The sequence below is a fragment of the Chlamydotis macqueenii genome, chromosome 4, assembly GCF_036417535.1.
Source record: "Chlamydotis macqueenii isolate bChlMac1 chromosome 4, bChlMac1.mat, whole genome shotgun sequence".
NCBI lineage: Eukaryota > Metazoa > Chordata > Aves > Otidiformes > Otididae > Chlamydotis > Chlamydotis macqueenii.
In genome coordinates, this window is record NC_141559.1 from 44,775,847 (window position 1) to 44,793,297 (window position 17,451).

At 34.8% G+C, this 17,451-nt stretch overlaps 1 protein-coding gene across 1 annotated transcript in view; it reads right to left on the reverse strand.

Annotated features, from left to right (window-relative positions):
• Window positions 1–357: 357 nt before the first annotated feature.
• Window positions 358–17,451, reverse strand: part of HPGD (15-hydroxyprostaglandin dehydrogenase) — a 30,263-nt gene continuing 13,169 nt past the window's right edge. The window contains exons 4-7 of the mRNA XM_086747031.1: window positions 12,832–12,928; window positions 4,639–4,715; window positions 2,467–2,630; window positions 358–1,375 (exon numbers count right to left, since the gene is read on the reverse strand). Of these exons, the coding sequence (XP_086603157.1) occupies window positions 1,240–1,375; window positions 2,467–2,630; window positions 4,639–4,715; window positions 12,832–12,928 (474 nt within the window). The 3' untranslated portion in view covers window positions 358–1,239. The remainder of the gene's footprint in view (window positions 1,376–2,466; window positions 2,631–4,638; window positions 4,716–12,831; window positions 12,929–17,451) is intronic.

Consider the following 17,451-nt stretch of genomic DNA (forward strand, 5'->3'; position numbering starts at 1 on the left):
CTGGGGGGAGAATGATGAGTAATTCAAGGTATATGTGTCTGTTTCTTTTCTTCTCCCCACAGTCTTGTTACTCTCTCACTTCCACAGAAGGTAAATATTAGTGTTTCCATTATTTCAGTTACAATGCTGAAAAAACCTAATGCTTACATCAGTGAAATTAAAGTCAGTGCTCCTAAGGAGGGTAAATATTAGCTTTCCCCAGCTTTCCCAGGAGTTATTAAATCTTCTTATGAGCCTAAATAAATTACTATGTAAAAATTTATTTTATTATTTATTATCCTGTAAGCCATGGAGTACCAAGGTTTTTTTCATAAATGTAGCTGGGGATTGAACTGGATTCAGAAGGTCCAGTGGTGCTCAGGAGGTAGAAAGCTCATTTTTAATTTTCATTGCCACTATATGACATGCTCCATCTAAGAATATGTATCATGATAGCAAAATGGACATATATAAAACACCAATAACACAGATTATTCAGGATTTAATTGAGGTTTTAATCAATCAAGGCAAGAAATTAGATTTAAATTTTTAGAAAATGAGATTTAATGAGTAAGTAGACATTTCAATCAATGCCAAAGTATTAGTCCTAGTATATACAGAGAGAGAAAATTCATATATATATCTCTATAAAAGAAAACAAAAATATTTCTGAACTATTTTATAAATAGCTAAAATCCAAGAAGATAAAAATCTATACTTTCTTGTGTGATATGCAACATATTCAGTTGCATATATAAATGAGGAAAGAGAATTCTGCCTCTTGTTCTATTTTACATTTCCTAAGAAAAAGTAAATTCTTAACTCCTTATAGGTACATTTGTGTTCTGGATTCCTGAACTGAATTCCTGGTCTGAATAATTCAAGATCTAAATAAGTAGACATGACAGTGAAAAGAATTATACAAAGTAAGTCAGGTCCACCATAATATACTTGGAGTATGTAGATCAGAACTACCAGAAGGAAAAAACTGGCCCCTATTACTACATAATCAAAAATCTTGGGAGCAGTGTGTTTATTCTACTGAATAAATACTATTATTAGTTCTTATAGAATCAAAATAGGATGGTAGTGTCTTCCCACACCAGATTTTCTTGTCCATCTCTTTGTTATTAGGACGGAAATGTTTGAACACTGTCCCTGCTTTAGATATAACACTAACCTTTTTCTCCAAAAATTACTCTCTTCGAAGTTGTTTTTATATTTAAGAAAAGCCAAAAATAATTAGCATAAAACAATTATTTATCTCTTTGATGTAAAAGGTGTTTGGCTGTATTGTTGAAAATGAATCCCTTGGGATGCTGTAATCTTCATAACTTCTCCGTTTAGAGTATCATCTTCAATTATTGTTATCAGTCCCTCAGCAATTATTGATGGGCTGAAAAAAAAATGTTCTTATTTTAGAATCATGACGTAATAGAACATGTGAAAAGGACAAGTAAGGAAACTCAATGTAAATCTATATACTCTGAAAATTAAACAATCTGGTATTTGAACAAATTTGTTTCAAGAAAAGTAGAGGTGGTATGAGTGTTTCAGGAAAGAAATTCAGTCTTTTTAATCAGGACAAACAACATAAAGTGGTAACTTTACAAATCATCATTTGTTTGCTCTAGTTATTGCTAAATTCCTGTGGACATCCAGCTGCCACTGGGCTTCCTATCAAAGTTTTCTCTGTCAGGAAAATGGATAGAAGTAATCCTTACAGAATCCTCTGTAGCATTTTGCTGTTGACTCTGTAGCAAGACTAACATACAAATTACTGTTAGGAGAATTTTGTCACATGCAGTTTGCTGTGGTCAATAGGTGCAATATATTTTACATATGAAAAAGTGTAAGTGAAAAACCACACTCACACAATTTCCTTTGTGCAGAAGTATCTGAGCACCTAATTGTTAGAGACTAGGAAAGTGTTAAAAAATATCACTTTATGCTTGTCTTGTTCTCACAGTCTTTCCTAGCTGTCTACTCTTGGCCTTTGTTGGCAAAACCGTCACGGGCTAGGTGACTCTGTGATCTGATTCATTGTTGTCTCTACAGTGCTCTTATGAACTTACTCCAGTTTTGTCAGTTCTTGGTCTGATTTCTGTCTTGGTTCACTAGCAAATTTTGTTGAAATTCAATACAAATTATATACCCCTTATCTCACGACAAGTTTGATTAAGCAAATTTATGGAAGAACACCAAGGGCTATTAAAAACTAATAAACCATTTTTAACTCGAGAATTTGATTTGCACTTTGCTGGGAAATGGGAATGCTTAAAGGGAAATATCGCTGTGTAGGTGATTGACACCCTTAAAATAGCCTTAGAATCTGCCATTTGCTCCTTGTATATAGGATAACACATTTGATAGACTTTTATCTGAGGCAGTATTTCCCTTTTATTTCAATTTTGCTGAAAGTGCTATTGTGTGTGCTTGTTCTTCATCAACAAAGGACAAAAAGGCACTGTATCTGACTTGACTTACTCCATCACGCCATAGAACTGCATCATATTTTTGATCTCATCCTTATATGAATAATATTGTCCCATATTCTCTTCTTTATCTATTGACTGAAGAATTGGTGTGTTGACAAATCCTGGACAAATTGTGTTGAGTCTCACACCATAGTTTTCCATATTAGCAGCTAACTAGAAAAGAGAAAAAAAGCATTAATCATCAACATTTTAAAACAGTATTGTGTAAGTAATTTTTCAAAGAATGAGATTTACCACTAAGTACTTTTCAGCCTTGCCTAGTAAGCAAGTTTTGTTACTACTGATTGTTTTGTTTCAAGAACTAAGTTTCGAGCACATTTTCTCTAGTAATCATACTAGATTACTAGAGAAAAACATCTGCTTTGCTGGAAGAACAATTCTACAAGAAATCAACACTCTTCTTTCCATGCAGCTGGTTTTTTCCAATATTTTTGTCATTAGTGCTCTTGGCACATCATTAACAGTGTTCTAGGGTGATGATATAACTCTCATAAGGAAAACCAAGTAAAAAATATTTCCCAAATATTTGCTTCTAATCATAAGATCTTTCTTATTAAAAGAAAACCATCTGAAATAAACCCAAAATTTAACTCTAAGATTGTATTTACCTCCCTTATGTCAACAGAAATCAGATTTGATCTCTACCCCTAGAACTGTAATGCTAAACCTTCCCAGCTGTTCTGTTGTCTGTGCCAAGGGATGAATCTGTCCCTGAGTATCTCCACAGGAAACTCCCTGTGAACTCCAGGAAAGAGACAGGAGGTTTTTTTTTTCAGGAAGCAGTTCAGGAATGTGATGAAAGCAAGCAGCACAAATTGTTCTGGGAATGGTAGGACCCTCGTTTGTGGTGCTACCAATGTACATGTGTAGCAAAGAAGTCTGATCAGCATCCAGGCATATGTTGAATGCTGGAAGAACGATGGCACAGGACTAATGAATTATACATGATATATGCAAGAATAACCATAATTGTTCAACACAGAGTTCTATTTATTGTAACATTTAACAGGAATCCTTTCCGGTATTATGTAAATCACATGTCAGTTTCATGACATGGTGGCCTCCCCTTTCGGTGTGGAGAGCAAAAGAAACTGAAGTCCTGGATGTTTTGTATCATACCTGCGCAATGTTAGGCTGCACTGCCTTTCCTGGTAAATACAGTGACTGACTGTTTATTTTCCTTTTTGTCCTCAGCATTCTCATGTTCCATAGAGGTAGAATTTCCTCTAATTTTCTAGCAGGCACTTTATTTTTGAATTTAGATGGTGTTGTTTATATGATGATGAGAAAACAAAAATGGAAAACCAGGCGTCAGGTTCATGCTGTGGCTAATATGTTATATGCCACGCTTACCTGTACTCTCTGTTTAGGTTAATCTAAAAAATAAATTATTTGGGTGGAGAGTGGGGGCATTAAATATGGATAAACTATCAAAATTACAATCTAAAAAATAAATGATGTGGGTGGAGAGTGGGGGCTCTATCTAACTATCAAAATTATAATCTCAGGTACTTTACTCTGGAAATTAGACTCAAAATACTATGTGAGTAGACTATCTTTGAGCTTAGCCTATGATTGTATTTGCTCCCTTCAGGTTATTTTATCTTACTGCTTGTGTAGTTTAACTAGAAATTTTTAGAATCAGAAGCTAAGCCTTACTATATGGTCATATAACATATAACATGTCCCATCCTGAATGTGTCATTTTGCATTTTCAGCTTATTAAGAGTTGGTAGGAATAAATAATGGTAAAAATTTTTGTGTTCAAGTCACTTTTTGTACACTTTAATGCTTATTTATAATTAAAAAGTCATCAACCTGACTTACAAATAAGGAAACCAAAATGTTAAATGACTGGAATGGAGTTATGAAAAGTATTTTTAAAGCTTGGATAAGAATTTGACTTGGATTCCTTCCACTGCCCTTAAATTACTTTGCAACATCTTTCTTCCATACTCCCAAACCCTCAAATTGGTCATAAACACACACATGCCTTACTTATTCCATCTCTGTATTCCCTTTGTGAAAGGAGGGAACTCCACTGCTTCAGACACTTCGTTTTCTTTAAGAAAATTAGTTCCAGTTGTGTGACAGTAGAGAGGGAACATAAGAAACTGTTCCCAAGGAGTTGCTGAAACTGTTTTCAAAAACACATACTTACTGCTATTGACCGTGTGAATCCAATTACACCATGCTTTGTAGCACAGTACACAGGTTGGAATGCAGCGGGCATGAGTCCTTTAAAATAAAAAGGCAGCTGAATAAAGATGTTGGGTATTCCTATTTATGATTACCTTAAACACATATATAGGTCTATAATGAAAAAATAAGTTATGGATTTATAAAGATGCAACAAAATAGATTAGTTAAAATTTGCAAATTGTATTTTGCAACCTGAGAAAGGCTGGGAAAAGATATGAGATCAATAAAAACATAAGGAGGCAAAAGAAGAGTAATAAAAAAGTATAACTTCTAAGAGGAAAAGTAGTATCTATGAAGTATCTATTTAGTATGACTAAAATGGAGGACAGGATCTGGAAGGGTAAGATTTTTGAGCCACCTTCTACGAATCTGTGAAGTATTTAAGGTATATAAAGTATGTAAAGTATTTTAGATAAACTTTGATTGCTGACACCTTAGGTGCTGATATGTAAACTGGACAACTGCCATCATTTACAGTCATTTCAGGGAGGAAGTATGGGAAAAGATAATGGAAATAGCACAGTCCATTTTGACTACTATAACTGATTTAATATTTTCTTTGTAATATATCAAACCATAAATATAATATCTGACTTAAATCCCTTGATTGTGTTGCTTCTGTGGAATAGTAACAAAACTCAACCTCAGATAAAACTTTTCCCCTTGCCCTAATGGGAGAGATAAGAATGAGTGTGCTGCACAGCTGGCGGCAGCGCAGTCAGCTAGCACATCTGCCTGTGCAGTATTGTCACTCGCTTATTTGACGATGTGGGTAGCACCGTAACAAATACATACTCTTCTGCATAGTGGTGTTTGCTCAAAGGAGCAGCTATAAACAAAGTAATTCAGACTTAATGCACCATCTGAGGCATTGTAAGATTTATTTTACTTACAGTACTGCTCTGGTAATATTTCATAGGCGATAGTTTTTTTTTAAAAAGAGATGCGAATGAAACAGGGAAGCCATTTTGCAATAAGCAAATGGAAAAAGCACTGAGAAGTGAACGCAGGACCTCAGTGCAGAGAGAGCATAGAGATAAGTGGGTAAACACTGAATACTGATAAGATGAAGGCCTCAGATAGTGAGCGGAAAGAAATGAAAGCAAAGACGTGGATAGGAAAGCTTTTGGAAGCATTTTCTGGATTGAATTAGATTGACTGAAAAGGATTTCATGGTATGATACCTCCTACAGTGGGCTGTGTTCTGGAATGAAAAGTCAGGATGAAGATTTTTAGAAGGGAACAGGACAAAGAGGTAACAATCCTGGATAATTGCATTGCTATCCTCTGTACAAAAAAGGACAAGCAAAATGAAAATGACATTGTGAACCTTTATGGAGGGAGTGGGAGAGCATAAAATCAATATTTGCGGTACAGAAAGAAGAGAGAACAAAGGTTTTGGAGGAAAATTAATAACTTAGTTCTAGTCAGAATGAGTTTGATAGCAAAAAGCTGGTCAAGAAGAGATGACAGACCTTGATTTTATATACATTTCTATACATTTATATACATTATGCCAACAATTTCTGCTATACGATGACAGCTGAACTGGAGCAGATGGATGCTGCAGTTCCACCTGAAAACTTGGTGAACAGCAAACCACATCCTGTGTGGATAAATTTTTTCTGTATTCCTGAATGTGGTATTGTAAAACTGGGTACTGATTTTGATGCGTTAATGTTTGATTCTAATGGAAGTCATCCCAATGACTCAGATGTTTTTTCATTCTTCGTGTTTCATATCTTTATACAATGTAATCAAGAAAGGATGTGGCTTATCTTAGTGGAGATGAAGAATACACTACCCAGCTTTAAGTATGGATTTGCCAGAAAAATTATGTATGCCAGAGACTTGCATGGGCTCTTTGCTCTGGAATCCATTTTGTCTGAAGGAAAAAACTTTATAAGACAGCAAAAAGCTCTAACCACAACCCTTATAGCTTCAAGGTTTTATCTTGGTTTAAATGCTACATTGGTGATTGAGTGAAAGCAACACTGTTATCAGCACTGTTCAATGATGGGAAATGAAGACCTTAACCTCATGGCTGGTTGTTCTCTTAAACTTGTTTTTATCTGCTTAGTTTGGATCAATGTGTTATGCTTCTGATTGAGCGCTTGCTTAATGAAAATGTTTTTGTTGTCTCCTCTGGCTTTAATTTTCCTCTGTTTGGTGACTTTTGATGATCATCACCATTCCTCATGACTGGAATATTAGCACATTAGGAATATTATTATACTATTTTTTTAAACTCGACTAGTTTTATATTTTAAAGAAAAAAAAATCCCAATAACGCTACAGCTAACACACAAGACAAAATCTACTGGGGAACACAGAGGAAGAATTTTTTTTTTAAACATAGCAAGACAAATTGCTTCTTACTTGAGTGGGAAGAGAAACAAAGTCAAGAAATAAACAAAGGAAGGGCACAGCTCACAATAATGAGTGGACAAAGGTTCAAAGACTTATTTAAATGTCAGAAGACAGCAGGAATAACTAGACAGGAAGGGAGGAACAAATAATTCTTTTTTGAATCAAAGCATTAAAACCAGTTATTTTCTAACTGAAATTATTATTTTTGCTGAAATGGAGAACCAAGAAGAAATCAATTGACTCACTTTCAGCCAAAGCAGTGACAATGAAGACTAGTCCTAGCATCCTTCACCCAAAACAATGACAGTCCTGTCTCACTTTTGTTCTGGAGTTTGCTACCCAGAACCATGGTGTGGGATTTCCAGCTCTGAGCCGCTCCCCTGTCCTGGGGAGTGCTGGACCTTTCTCTTAGTGGTGTGTCCTACGGACTCCACTAGCAAGTATTTTTGGATGAACCACTGTGTGACATTAATCCTGCCCTGCCTGAGTATTTATTCAGCCAGTGAGCAAAGATGAGTTCATAGCATATTAGTTAGGATATTAATTTATTAGAAAATCTGGATTCTATTTGCAACTCCCATGAATATTTAATTATGTTATGCAGAGTGGAATGGCAGTGAAACAGACTGGAGAACATTATAATGCAATAATATAATTATAATATCCCGCACAAAATAAGTGGGAGAGGAAGGGGAGGGTGTTCTAATGGATGGATAGGGCAGTGTACTCCTGGAAAGTGATACATGTGGTTTTCAATCTCAGCAAGGAGAGGCAACTATGCCTAGGTTTTCCTGTCTCTGGATGTTGCTGCATCACTGAACTGTTACATGAAAGATCATTTCTCCTCTGAAATGATCTTCACAGAGAACTTGTTGGTGAATTGCAAATGATTTCATGACAACTGAAGGTGCCCTTTGGTCTACCAAAACAAATTCAAGCAGACCAGTGGTAATCCTGTGTCCAGTGTTAACTGTAGTCTTTCTGATTTTTCACAGTTCCTGGCAGGCTGACAGACACAGCTCTTGCCCTTGGTTATACTCTAGTCCCTTTGTTGTTACAGTGTCAAGGCCACTCTACTATTTGAGACCTGCTGTCAGGCTTCTCGCTACAACTGCTTTTTATGGTCAATAGTTTCAATATCCTCATCTTGAGAAATCAGCGTTGGAGGTGGAGGATTCTGTCAGTAAGCTTCAATTGTATTGGTAAGCTTTGCTGAGACCAGTATTTCCTTTCAGTCCACTGAAGAGCTTCGATGAATACAGAATTAAGCATTTTTCCCCAGGTGTGCCTTCCCACCAAACATATATTGCCCTCGGAGATTTGAACAATACTCTTTCTTTGAATAAGATTTATTAGCTTTTAGATGACCTTTCTGCCCCCTATTTTATTCATGGGTGCACTGTTAGGCAGCTTAAGACAAATGTAATTTCTGTTTGATAGTATCTTTAAGTGTCATTAATTCTTGGAATGGCGTACTTAATATTTGGATGAGTGTTGCACAGAGAATACAAGAACCAAAGTCTGTTTTCTACCGTGGCTGTTGATCTCTTGGAGGCTTTGGGCTCATCAGAAAGCAGAACTTCTACACTATGATTATGCAGTGATTAAATTCTATTCTCAGTTATGCTTTAGACAAATATATTCACTATTAAAACATGTAAATATTCCATTAAAATATTAAAATTTTCTCCCACTAATGTGATAATGACAGTATCGTGTGACATCCTAAAACTCTAAATTTTCATAGTCTATGAAAAAAAATAGGTGAAAATGCTGAAAGGTAAGTTTTGACAAACCAATGGAATGTATTTAAAAGCAAACCAAAAGAGTGGTTGGTTCTCCATATGTTGGGAAATAATGCCAAAGTAATTTGTTTTCCTTTCTATATTGGATTTGTTTTATAAAATATACTTATCAAAGCCTATTGCAACACATAGAATACTTACAAATAAATAACATCACAAGATTTAGCCATATTTATTTAAATTAAATGTCTTTTCAAACCACATTACAGAAATCTCCTTTGTTGCCCTTAGGCAAAAGTCTAGATAAACAGTATGGAATATGCTTACAATGTTCTTTGAAGGCCAAAGCTTCTTTTGAAGAAGCAGATATGTAACTAGAGAAATGAGCTAGGCGAATGATGGTCCTACAGAGTGATGAGAGAATAGGGAGAGGGTACAAGATGCCATTCTTTATGTCAGTTATACTGCTATAATCCATGGCAAAACAAAGGAGATACAGAAATCCTAGCAAAAATTTTAAGCTGTGTCGTTTCTATTAAATTTTTTAACAGTGAACTGAAGTCTCAAGGGAATAGTTTCTAAATTTTCTGTCCTCATTCCTGTGAATTCTGCTCAGCATCTTTTTTTTTTTTTTTACAAAGGAGAGGGAACAGAATCTCTTTTGTGATGCTGAACTGAAGGTTCCAGTTGTACAGCCATTTACACCTTTGCTCCACTGTATTGCTGTGATAAAGTCTTACCTTTACTCAGTGATGTTAACCATACGCTTTAGCTTTGTTCTTGTAGTATATTTATAGTATTAGGTCCTAAATAAGCCTGTTTCCTGTGAGGGGTACTTTAAGTATTTCTTTTGGCTGAAGCTTTCCATAGGAGGAGGACAAACTGGCTCCTTGTGGAGCCTGAGTGCTTGAAGTTGAGTGTAATTACACCAGTGATACGGCTGCACAATAGAAAAGTATCCAGATACACTACACAACAAACAACCTCTCATAAAAAGCTAGCACGATCTGATGCTAAATATTTTACTAGTTTTTAAGCCCTCTATGAATACTTTGATTTATTTTTTTAATCTGCTAGAATTCAGAAAGATATAAATTCAGTTTTACAGAATACCTTCTTGAAAGTGTGAAGGCTATCAAAACTAAAGTACATGCGGACACATGAATTCCCTTTCCCCCTTTATTTAATAAAAGTATATAGGGCCAGCCACCCAAAGGTAAGTGACAATGCTAAATTTGTTATGTAAATAATCTCAGGAGTTAAATTTAGTTTTGTGTACTTTTTCTGTTGCTTGTAACTATTCTGTTAAACAAAATCAAAATTAATGTATGTAGCTTCCTATAGAAGAAATTTTAGAACATTTTACTCTTTAAATTTGAAATTAAGTTTATTACAATGCAAAACTTGTAACCATTGGCATTATCTTTTACTGGGGCAAGTTGGCAGTAAAACATATCTCCCATTATCTCAGTTGTTCAGTGGCATTACTTCCTCTTGTTCTGAATGCACAAATCCCATAAAATTATGAAAGTTTTATAGCTTTGAGATGCAGTGGGTTAGGAGTCGGATGCTTGCTGCATGTCCTTAGATATTTCTCTCCTTTTCGTATTTGGTCTTGTCATGTGAAGACATTAAAGAAAGGACAATTCAATACCGGCAAAAAGGGTGTATGCTCTGGCTTTCATCCAGCTGAATGAACGCTTTAAGCATCCACTTCATAGGAAGTATTTAAGTAGTTTCATGGGTGTTTGGAAATACAAAACAGTAAGCCGTGAATCCGTCCCTAGTTCATATCATTGGCAAAACTCCAATGGTGAAGAACTGGAAAATAATTAGTAGGTAAAGCAAATATTCTTGAATGTTACGTAAGCACTAAATATAACTCTTCTTGCTGCTCAGCTAGACACAAGAATATTTGCTGTCTGCAGATCTTTTCTGATAAAATCTTACAGAGAACTTGGATGGAGGGGATCAAAACCACTCAAAAGTTTAATGATCAACAGAAGCTAGCTCTGAGAAAAGAGACACCACAAAAGAATGTTAAACAAGCCAATGGCAGTTTGCCTTTTGTATACGGAATAAGCTGCAGGACTTAGACCTTCAGACTGGAAAGGAGAATTAGGAGTCACAAAGCACAAATAGTGGTAAATAAATAAATGATAAAAATTAGTGTATGTCAGCTTTTCTAATATGTTTTTCCTTACAACCTTGGAAACAATTGCTAAATACAAGCTACATAAAAGCAAAAAAAAAAAAGCAAAGAACACTTTGTTTTTGATAGATTCCCACAATCATGGAACAATGTTATTGTTAAAAAAGTACGTAAATAAATGCATATTTCAATCAAATAATTAAAATGACACTTATAAGCTCTTACCAAACCAAGAAAAGCCAAGCTGTTAGGTCTTAAAATTATTTGATTTTCATTTGCAACTAGTTAGAAACAGAATCAAACTACTTGCTACCTCTGCCCTTTTTTAAGCACTGCATGGGCATCAGCAGTTCTGTGAAAATGTTTAATCTTTTACTTGTGTTGATGAACTCTTGTACTGCAATAGCAGTTTCCTTCAGGTTAATTTGGTGCCAATACAATGTCCATTTAAGCCAACGGAGATAAACTTACTGGCATCAGTAGGCAATATGTTATGGAGTAAGTACTGACTTAGAGGTACGTGGAGACTTTTAATAAAGGACCCCTCACCCACATGAGGCACATGCATATTTTAAGTCAGATCCTCAAGATCCCCATGTACTATGTCAATAGGGTGAACTAGACAAAAGCCAAGGTTTATAGAAGAATTTATTAGTACTCAGAACATTAGTACTTGTCAGGCACTAATCCTCATTCACACACAGGAACTATAGACACTGCTCTCTTACTGGCTTTTCATTGTTAAAACACATAGGAATACCTCGGAATAAAATTACTGTAATTCGGCATTCTTTGTGGGTACAGGAGAAAGCACTGACAATCCAAGAGTAAGCCAGCATACATATTATTTTTCCCAAACAGTATGACAGTAACAAGAGAGAACAAACTCTTCAAACAAGCAAGAGAGAATGCAAGTATTTCCCCACAAGTTTTTTTTGAGGAAGAGTGTCAAGCGACATCATTCCCTGTTTACCATTTCCCCTTCAGTAGTGCTATTTGCTGTGAGCCAAGCCACTGCAACATACATACCTACCGGAAAGGGAGAAGGATTCTGCCTCACAACTGAGCAGTAAGAAGTCTGACTGATTTAGAAGCCATATAATTATATTTTTATGCCAACAAATTGAAATACAGTTATAGCATAGATAAATATTGAGCAAAGAATATGCTAGCTTAAGCTCAATGAAACGTAAGTGTTAATTTTATGGCTTCACAAGCAGCGGTATATCACATCTGAGAGGACACGGAGAATGGACAGAATTGGTTTGTGATAATCTTCATTAATAAAATAGACACAGTCTAAACTTAAATATTCCTATAGCTATGCTCCTATGGAGTTGAATGGAGGACTTGCTACTGCTTCCTTGCTTTCTGTGGAAAAAGATTATCTGATTTTCCATGTTTGATGCCCGATAAATACTTTATAATATAAAAAATAGTCAGATTTAAAGTAACCCTGAATTCAAATTAGGTCTATACTTTAGACTTTGTTTCTCACACAGTGTGGTGTACACAATGTTTCAATTCAGCATTGCTATTGAATAGTGTTGAATAAGCACCATGAATTGAGGCTAGTTAGGTTTTGATCAATTTGTGGCAGTACTGAAACCTGAAAAAAGCTATTTACAATGTGCTCAAGATTATTAAATATGAGATTAATAGGTTAGGAAAATTACTGAATATTTAATTGAACTGAGTTTAAAAAAGCAAATGAAAGTTGTGGTCTGTTGATATTACTTTTGTTACTATGATGAAAACCACGTCAAAATGGAATAAACAGGCAAGAGCCATAAGAAAGAAGAAAAGGTGTAACTAATCAGTATGATTCATTTATGTTAGAAACAAACCAGTAAGTAGAAAGCATTTATACAGAATATATTCTTACCTGCCAAAGACGAGATATTAATGATTACTCCTCCGTCGCCTCCATTTCCTTTTCTCATGTATTCTAGGCCGAGGTAGGTTCCTCTAATCACAGATGTCTGATATAAGGGGGAAAGGAATTATTATATTCAAATCTCACTTTAATCATGATGCCTAGAGCCTGTCTTGCTTTACCAGTGATCTTATTTATATTTAGAGGCTCAGAAATACGGATGACATTTCACGGTAATGCAACTCAATAACTTCAGCAGCACAATTGCAAGGCATAGAAATAGTAGCAGCTTAATTATTTTTCTTATCAATATATCAATAATCAAACTAAAATGTTACAACATGAAATAAATGCTATGAGAGAAATGAAATACACAATAAGTAAATAATTTATAGATGAAACACATGCTTTATCTGAGTGCATAAGAGGTTGATGAACTGATCCAGTTCCTAGCTGCTCTACACAGAGACACAGCTGCTCTACATTATAAAAAAATGTGCAGACTGAATCTGAAGATAATACTAGCACTTATAACTCAATTTGGCTCAAGGCATAAGATCCCTTTTTAGGATTAAGTTATATGTTATAATTCTGGTCCCAGGACTTCAAAAATCTGTATTATTTTCTGACTGAAGTTACTGGAGTTTTACGATTCCTCCCAAAAGAAGGTTAACTCAAGCAAACAAATACAGATAAGGTAGAAAAGCATTTCAAGAGATGTGAAACATGGTGTTAGCATAATATTCTTTTTTTTTAAAAGAAAGGTCTTTAAGGAAGAACATTTTACTGGGACCTGTATAATCTTCATTCTTTAAGATCTGTTTTTGAAGCCTACTGCAGTCGGAACTTCCACTAGGATTCATCTCACCAAACTTCAAACATTTAAACAGAGACACCTAAAAATAGTCCAAGCCTGGAGTTATCAGCCTCCTAAAAGAATCAAGTGGTTGAGTCTTTGCTAGAGAGTAAGTCACTTTACCAGAGGGTGTAACAAATGATAATAGAAAGAAGGCAGACAGGGCTGCTAGTGGAAGAGACTAACTTTAGTGAAATGTTGCAATATTACTGCATTAGTGATGAGTTTCATATTATTTACTGATTTTGTTAGATCTCTCCATAATCAATTCACATTTGGTTTACAGTATCTACTTAAAATGAACAAATGTATTGAATTACTTTTATTTTTGTGGAAATATTATTCCAGTTTTTAAATGCGATCTTGATTTATATTTTATTACCGTTTAGTGCTATTTATTTGACCCAAATAAATTAAGATGTTCAAAAGATGAAGTGGCCCTATAAATATGTTCACATCTGCACACAATTATTTCACTGAGAGTTTTGAGCAGGGAAGTTCTGCAGAAATGTGAATCATGGAGAAGGAAATCTCTTGAAGTAATAAAAAACCACAGGAAAAAAATTGTGTATATAACTAAAACCTAATGGATAGTGGCTAGGTGTACTGGAAAGAAAAAGCTTTTAAAATCAGAACATTAAGTATTTTTCTACCATTATCTAAATTCCCAAACCAAAATTAAAATAGTTTAAAAACATATATTACGTTTCATTTTTATTGGCTGATCGTTTTAGACATATGCGTTATAAAAGATAAAGTAAATGTTTTAATTCAAGATCAGTTGTCCTTTGTACTTATTGGTTTTAACAGGAATCAGATTTGGAAGACTTCATGTCCTGCTTTATTAATACTGCTTGTTTCTTGCCCAAGTAACATGAAATTAAGCTGTCCATTGACAGAGATAAAACAACTTAAGACCTTATTACCAAGTTTGCTTTGGATTTTAGATAAAAAAGGAGCTTTTTTTTTCATTTTCTACAATTACAACATTTTATGTGATATTTTCAATATTGATATATTTTCAGTGTACCCATTTCCTGGAGTAATGTAAAAAAAAAAACCTCACAAAATATGAATAGTTCAAAATTCTGAAATAAACTTTTAAGCTTTTCTTAAACAAAAAAATCCCATATAAAGCTTTTTTTTTTTTTCTCATGGAAAGTTTTTTCATAAGTAATCTACTTTAAAAAAGTATTTTTATTAATATCAAAAGAATTTTATTAATTAAATGTTTTAATAGACACTTTCCAAATAAGTGTCTTCAGTGGTTTGTAAAATACCAAACTAAATCTGATTTCTTTTGTCCTGGAAAGTTTCAGAGCCTTCTAAATGTAGTCAAGTGCTGTTTAATGTTGATTGTCACATGTACATTTTAAAGGAAAACCAAGATTGTTAATGCCCAGTAGTTGCTGCCAGGTGTACTTATTCTGAACATAAACTCATTGGCAGCTCAACTGAAATTAGACTTGCACTTAAAAGTGGATGGTGGATTTTTAATTTACACTTGTGATAGGCTGTACGCAAGACATTTTAGAAAGGAAAAGGTTAATGCTGTCTATGGAGATCAGGTGCAGGTCCTATCATGCCCTGGAGCAGTGGCTCAGCCTGCTGAACAGAGAAAGACAATTCCACTTAGGATGATTAGGGGAAATAGATCAGCTGGAGAAGGAGGTAGCTTTGGGCTCCTTGAAGATTTTTCTATTCCTCTAGCCTTCTCATAAAGGACATAATAGAGCCAGATGAGCCTCTGGCCAAACCACAATTTTAAGACAAGGAAAAAGTGAGTAGCTGGACTGTCTATCAAAATCACTGTACAGCCCTTTTTCCTCTCTAGAATTCATTAACTTAGCATTTCTTCAAATGGCTGGGGAAGCCTTCTCCTTTACACAGGTGTGTGAGAGATTGTCTTCAACATTAATGCAGACTGTTGTTCGAATAATGCCCTTACACCTGCTGTTATCCTTGCAAAAAACTTCTCAAGTGTGGCTGATCTTGAGTGACATGGCTATTTCTGATGTTTGGACTTGTAACATAAAGAATTATTCTGGAGATAAACTTTGAACCAAATATACAGCGTAAGAAGGACCTAGCTATCTGCATACTCAGCAGATGGTACTTCAGATGAAAGGCATTGTGTGATAGGTCTCCCATTCTCTTGACAGAATTCCCCTTCCTCCAGGAGAGAAATTAATTTCAATAGTTCTCCAAGGAAGAACAGAGTGGCTGAACTTACTGCAGTACGAACATAAAACGTGTGCTTAGAAGTCTTAGTGCCACTTTCCTGTTGAGCCTGTCGATCTAGCTGAGTTAATAAAGTGAAGCTGACTCTCGTATCTGAGTGCCAAACACTCAGATGGGAAAGAGGTTTTCCAAAGAACAATTGTCTTTGGATTATTGTTTTCCAGAGAACAATAGCGTATTGTTTTTTGGTTTTGTTCTGAAATCCATCTTTGCGAGTGTGTAAATTGCAGCCTCAGGCCTCCTCTTGTATGAAATGTGACTTTTATTTATAGATGTCAGAATACTTCATCTGAATTCTAGAAGACAGCTTATCAACTATTACTTCACTATATCATGAGATACACAATAGAAAGTAAAACAGGCAAAGAATGATGCGTTTTGTGCAGCCCAGTTTCCTGGTTTTGGTATGCCATGAAAAATGTCTGCAATTTGCCTTTCAATAAACTGAAAGAAACTAAAGGGTTCTTCATATTGTGTAGTTCTCCATGTATACTTTTAAGAATAATAATTTAATCCCATGGTCTTAACCAACAATAATTCATGTTTTGTCTATTGCAAATAGAAATTCTGGGAAAGTTAACATTTAAAATTATCTAATTTAAAAAAATTCTCTAACTTGTTTGAAGATGAAAATATGATGCAAGACTTAACTTTCTACAACAAAGCATGCTGCATTTTAGAGTTGAATTTTTTGTTTACAATTGCCATTTGGGAGCATGGATATTGTCCATGAACATGTCAAGAACAAAGAGTAGGGAAGCCGTCAAATTTGCAATTAAATACAGGTAAATTGAAAATTGAGACAGCTGACTCTAACCTACTTTTTTTTTGCTTCTTGCTACTGAAAACTAGTAGCATTAAATCAGAAAATAATCTAAATTGTTGTCCTCCTAGCTGTTGAAAAACCTGTGATCTTAGTAATACTACTGTTTATTTTCTTACTAAAATACAGTGTTTTACTATAGCACATAACGAAGATGGACCACCAAGGTGCCCCCAAGAGATGCAATTTCACTTTTCAACTGCCAGTAGAAAATATAGAATTCTTTCCAAAGAAGTTGTAATGTTGAGGGTGGGAATATATCCTAGTATCAGCTTCCATAAATTACAGATTTAAATCAGAGGAGATCAGATATTCTGAAGCACCATAACAGCATAGTAAACTTTGCAAAATAAGCATGCAAATACTCAAAACATTTGCAGTGTATGGTACCGGTAATCAGTAACTTATTTAACAAATTGTTAAATGACAATTTTGGTATCAGTATCAAAATCAGAAAAAAAAGTTACAAAATCTGCGATTCTTGACATTTCTATGTATCCCACAGCTGTATAGATTTAATTGTGTTGTCCTAAAATAAATCATTGAAACTCTCATTCTAATAAGACTCCAAGTCTTCAATAAAGGCCTAATTATTTTTTTTTCTAGTGTTAGGAACCTGTGTTAGCCAGTGTTGTACAATGTTCTTGTATTCCAACATTACACCTGTAAGCCAATTTTCACACTCTGTTTAATTTTAGCTTGATCCGTT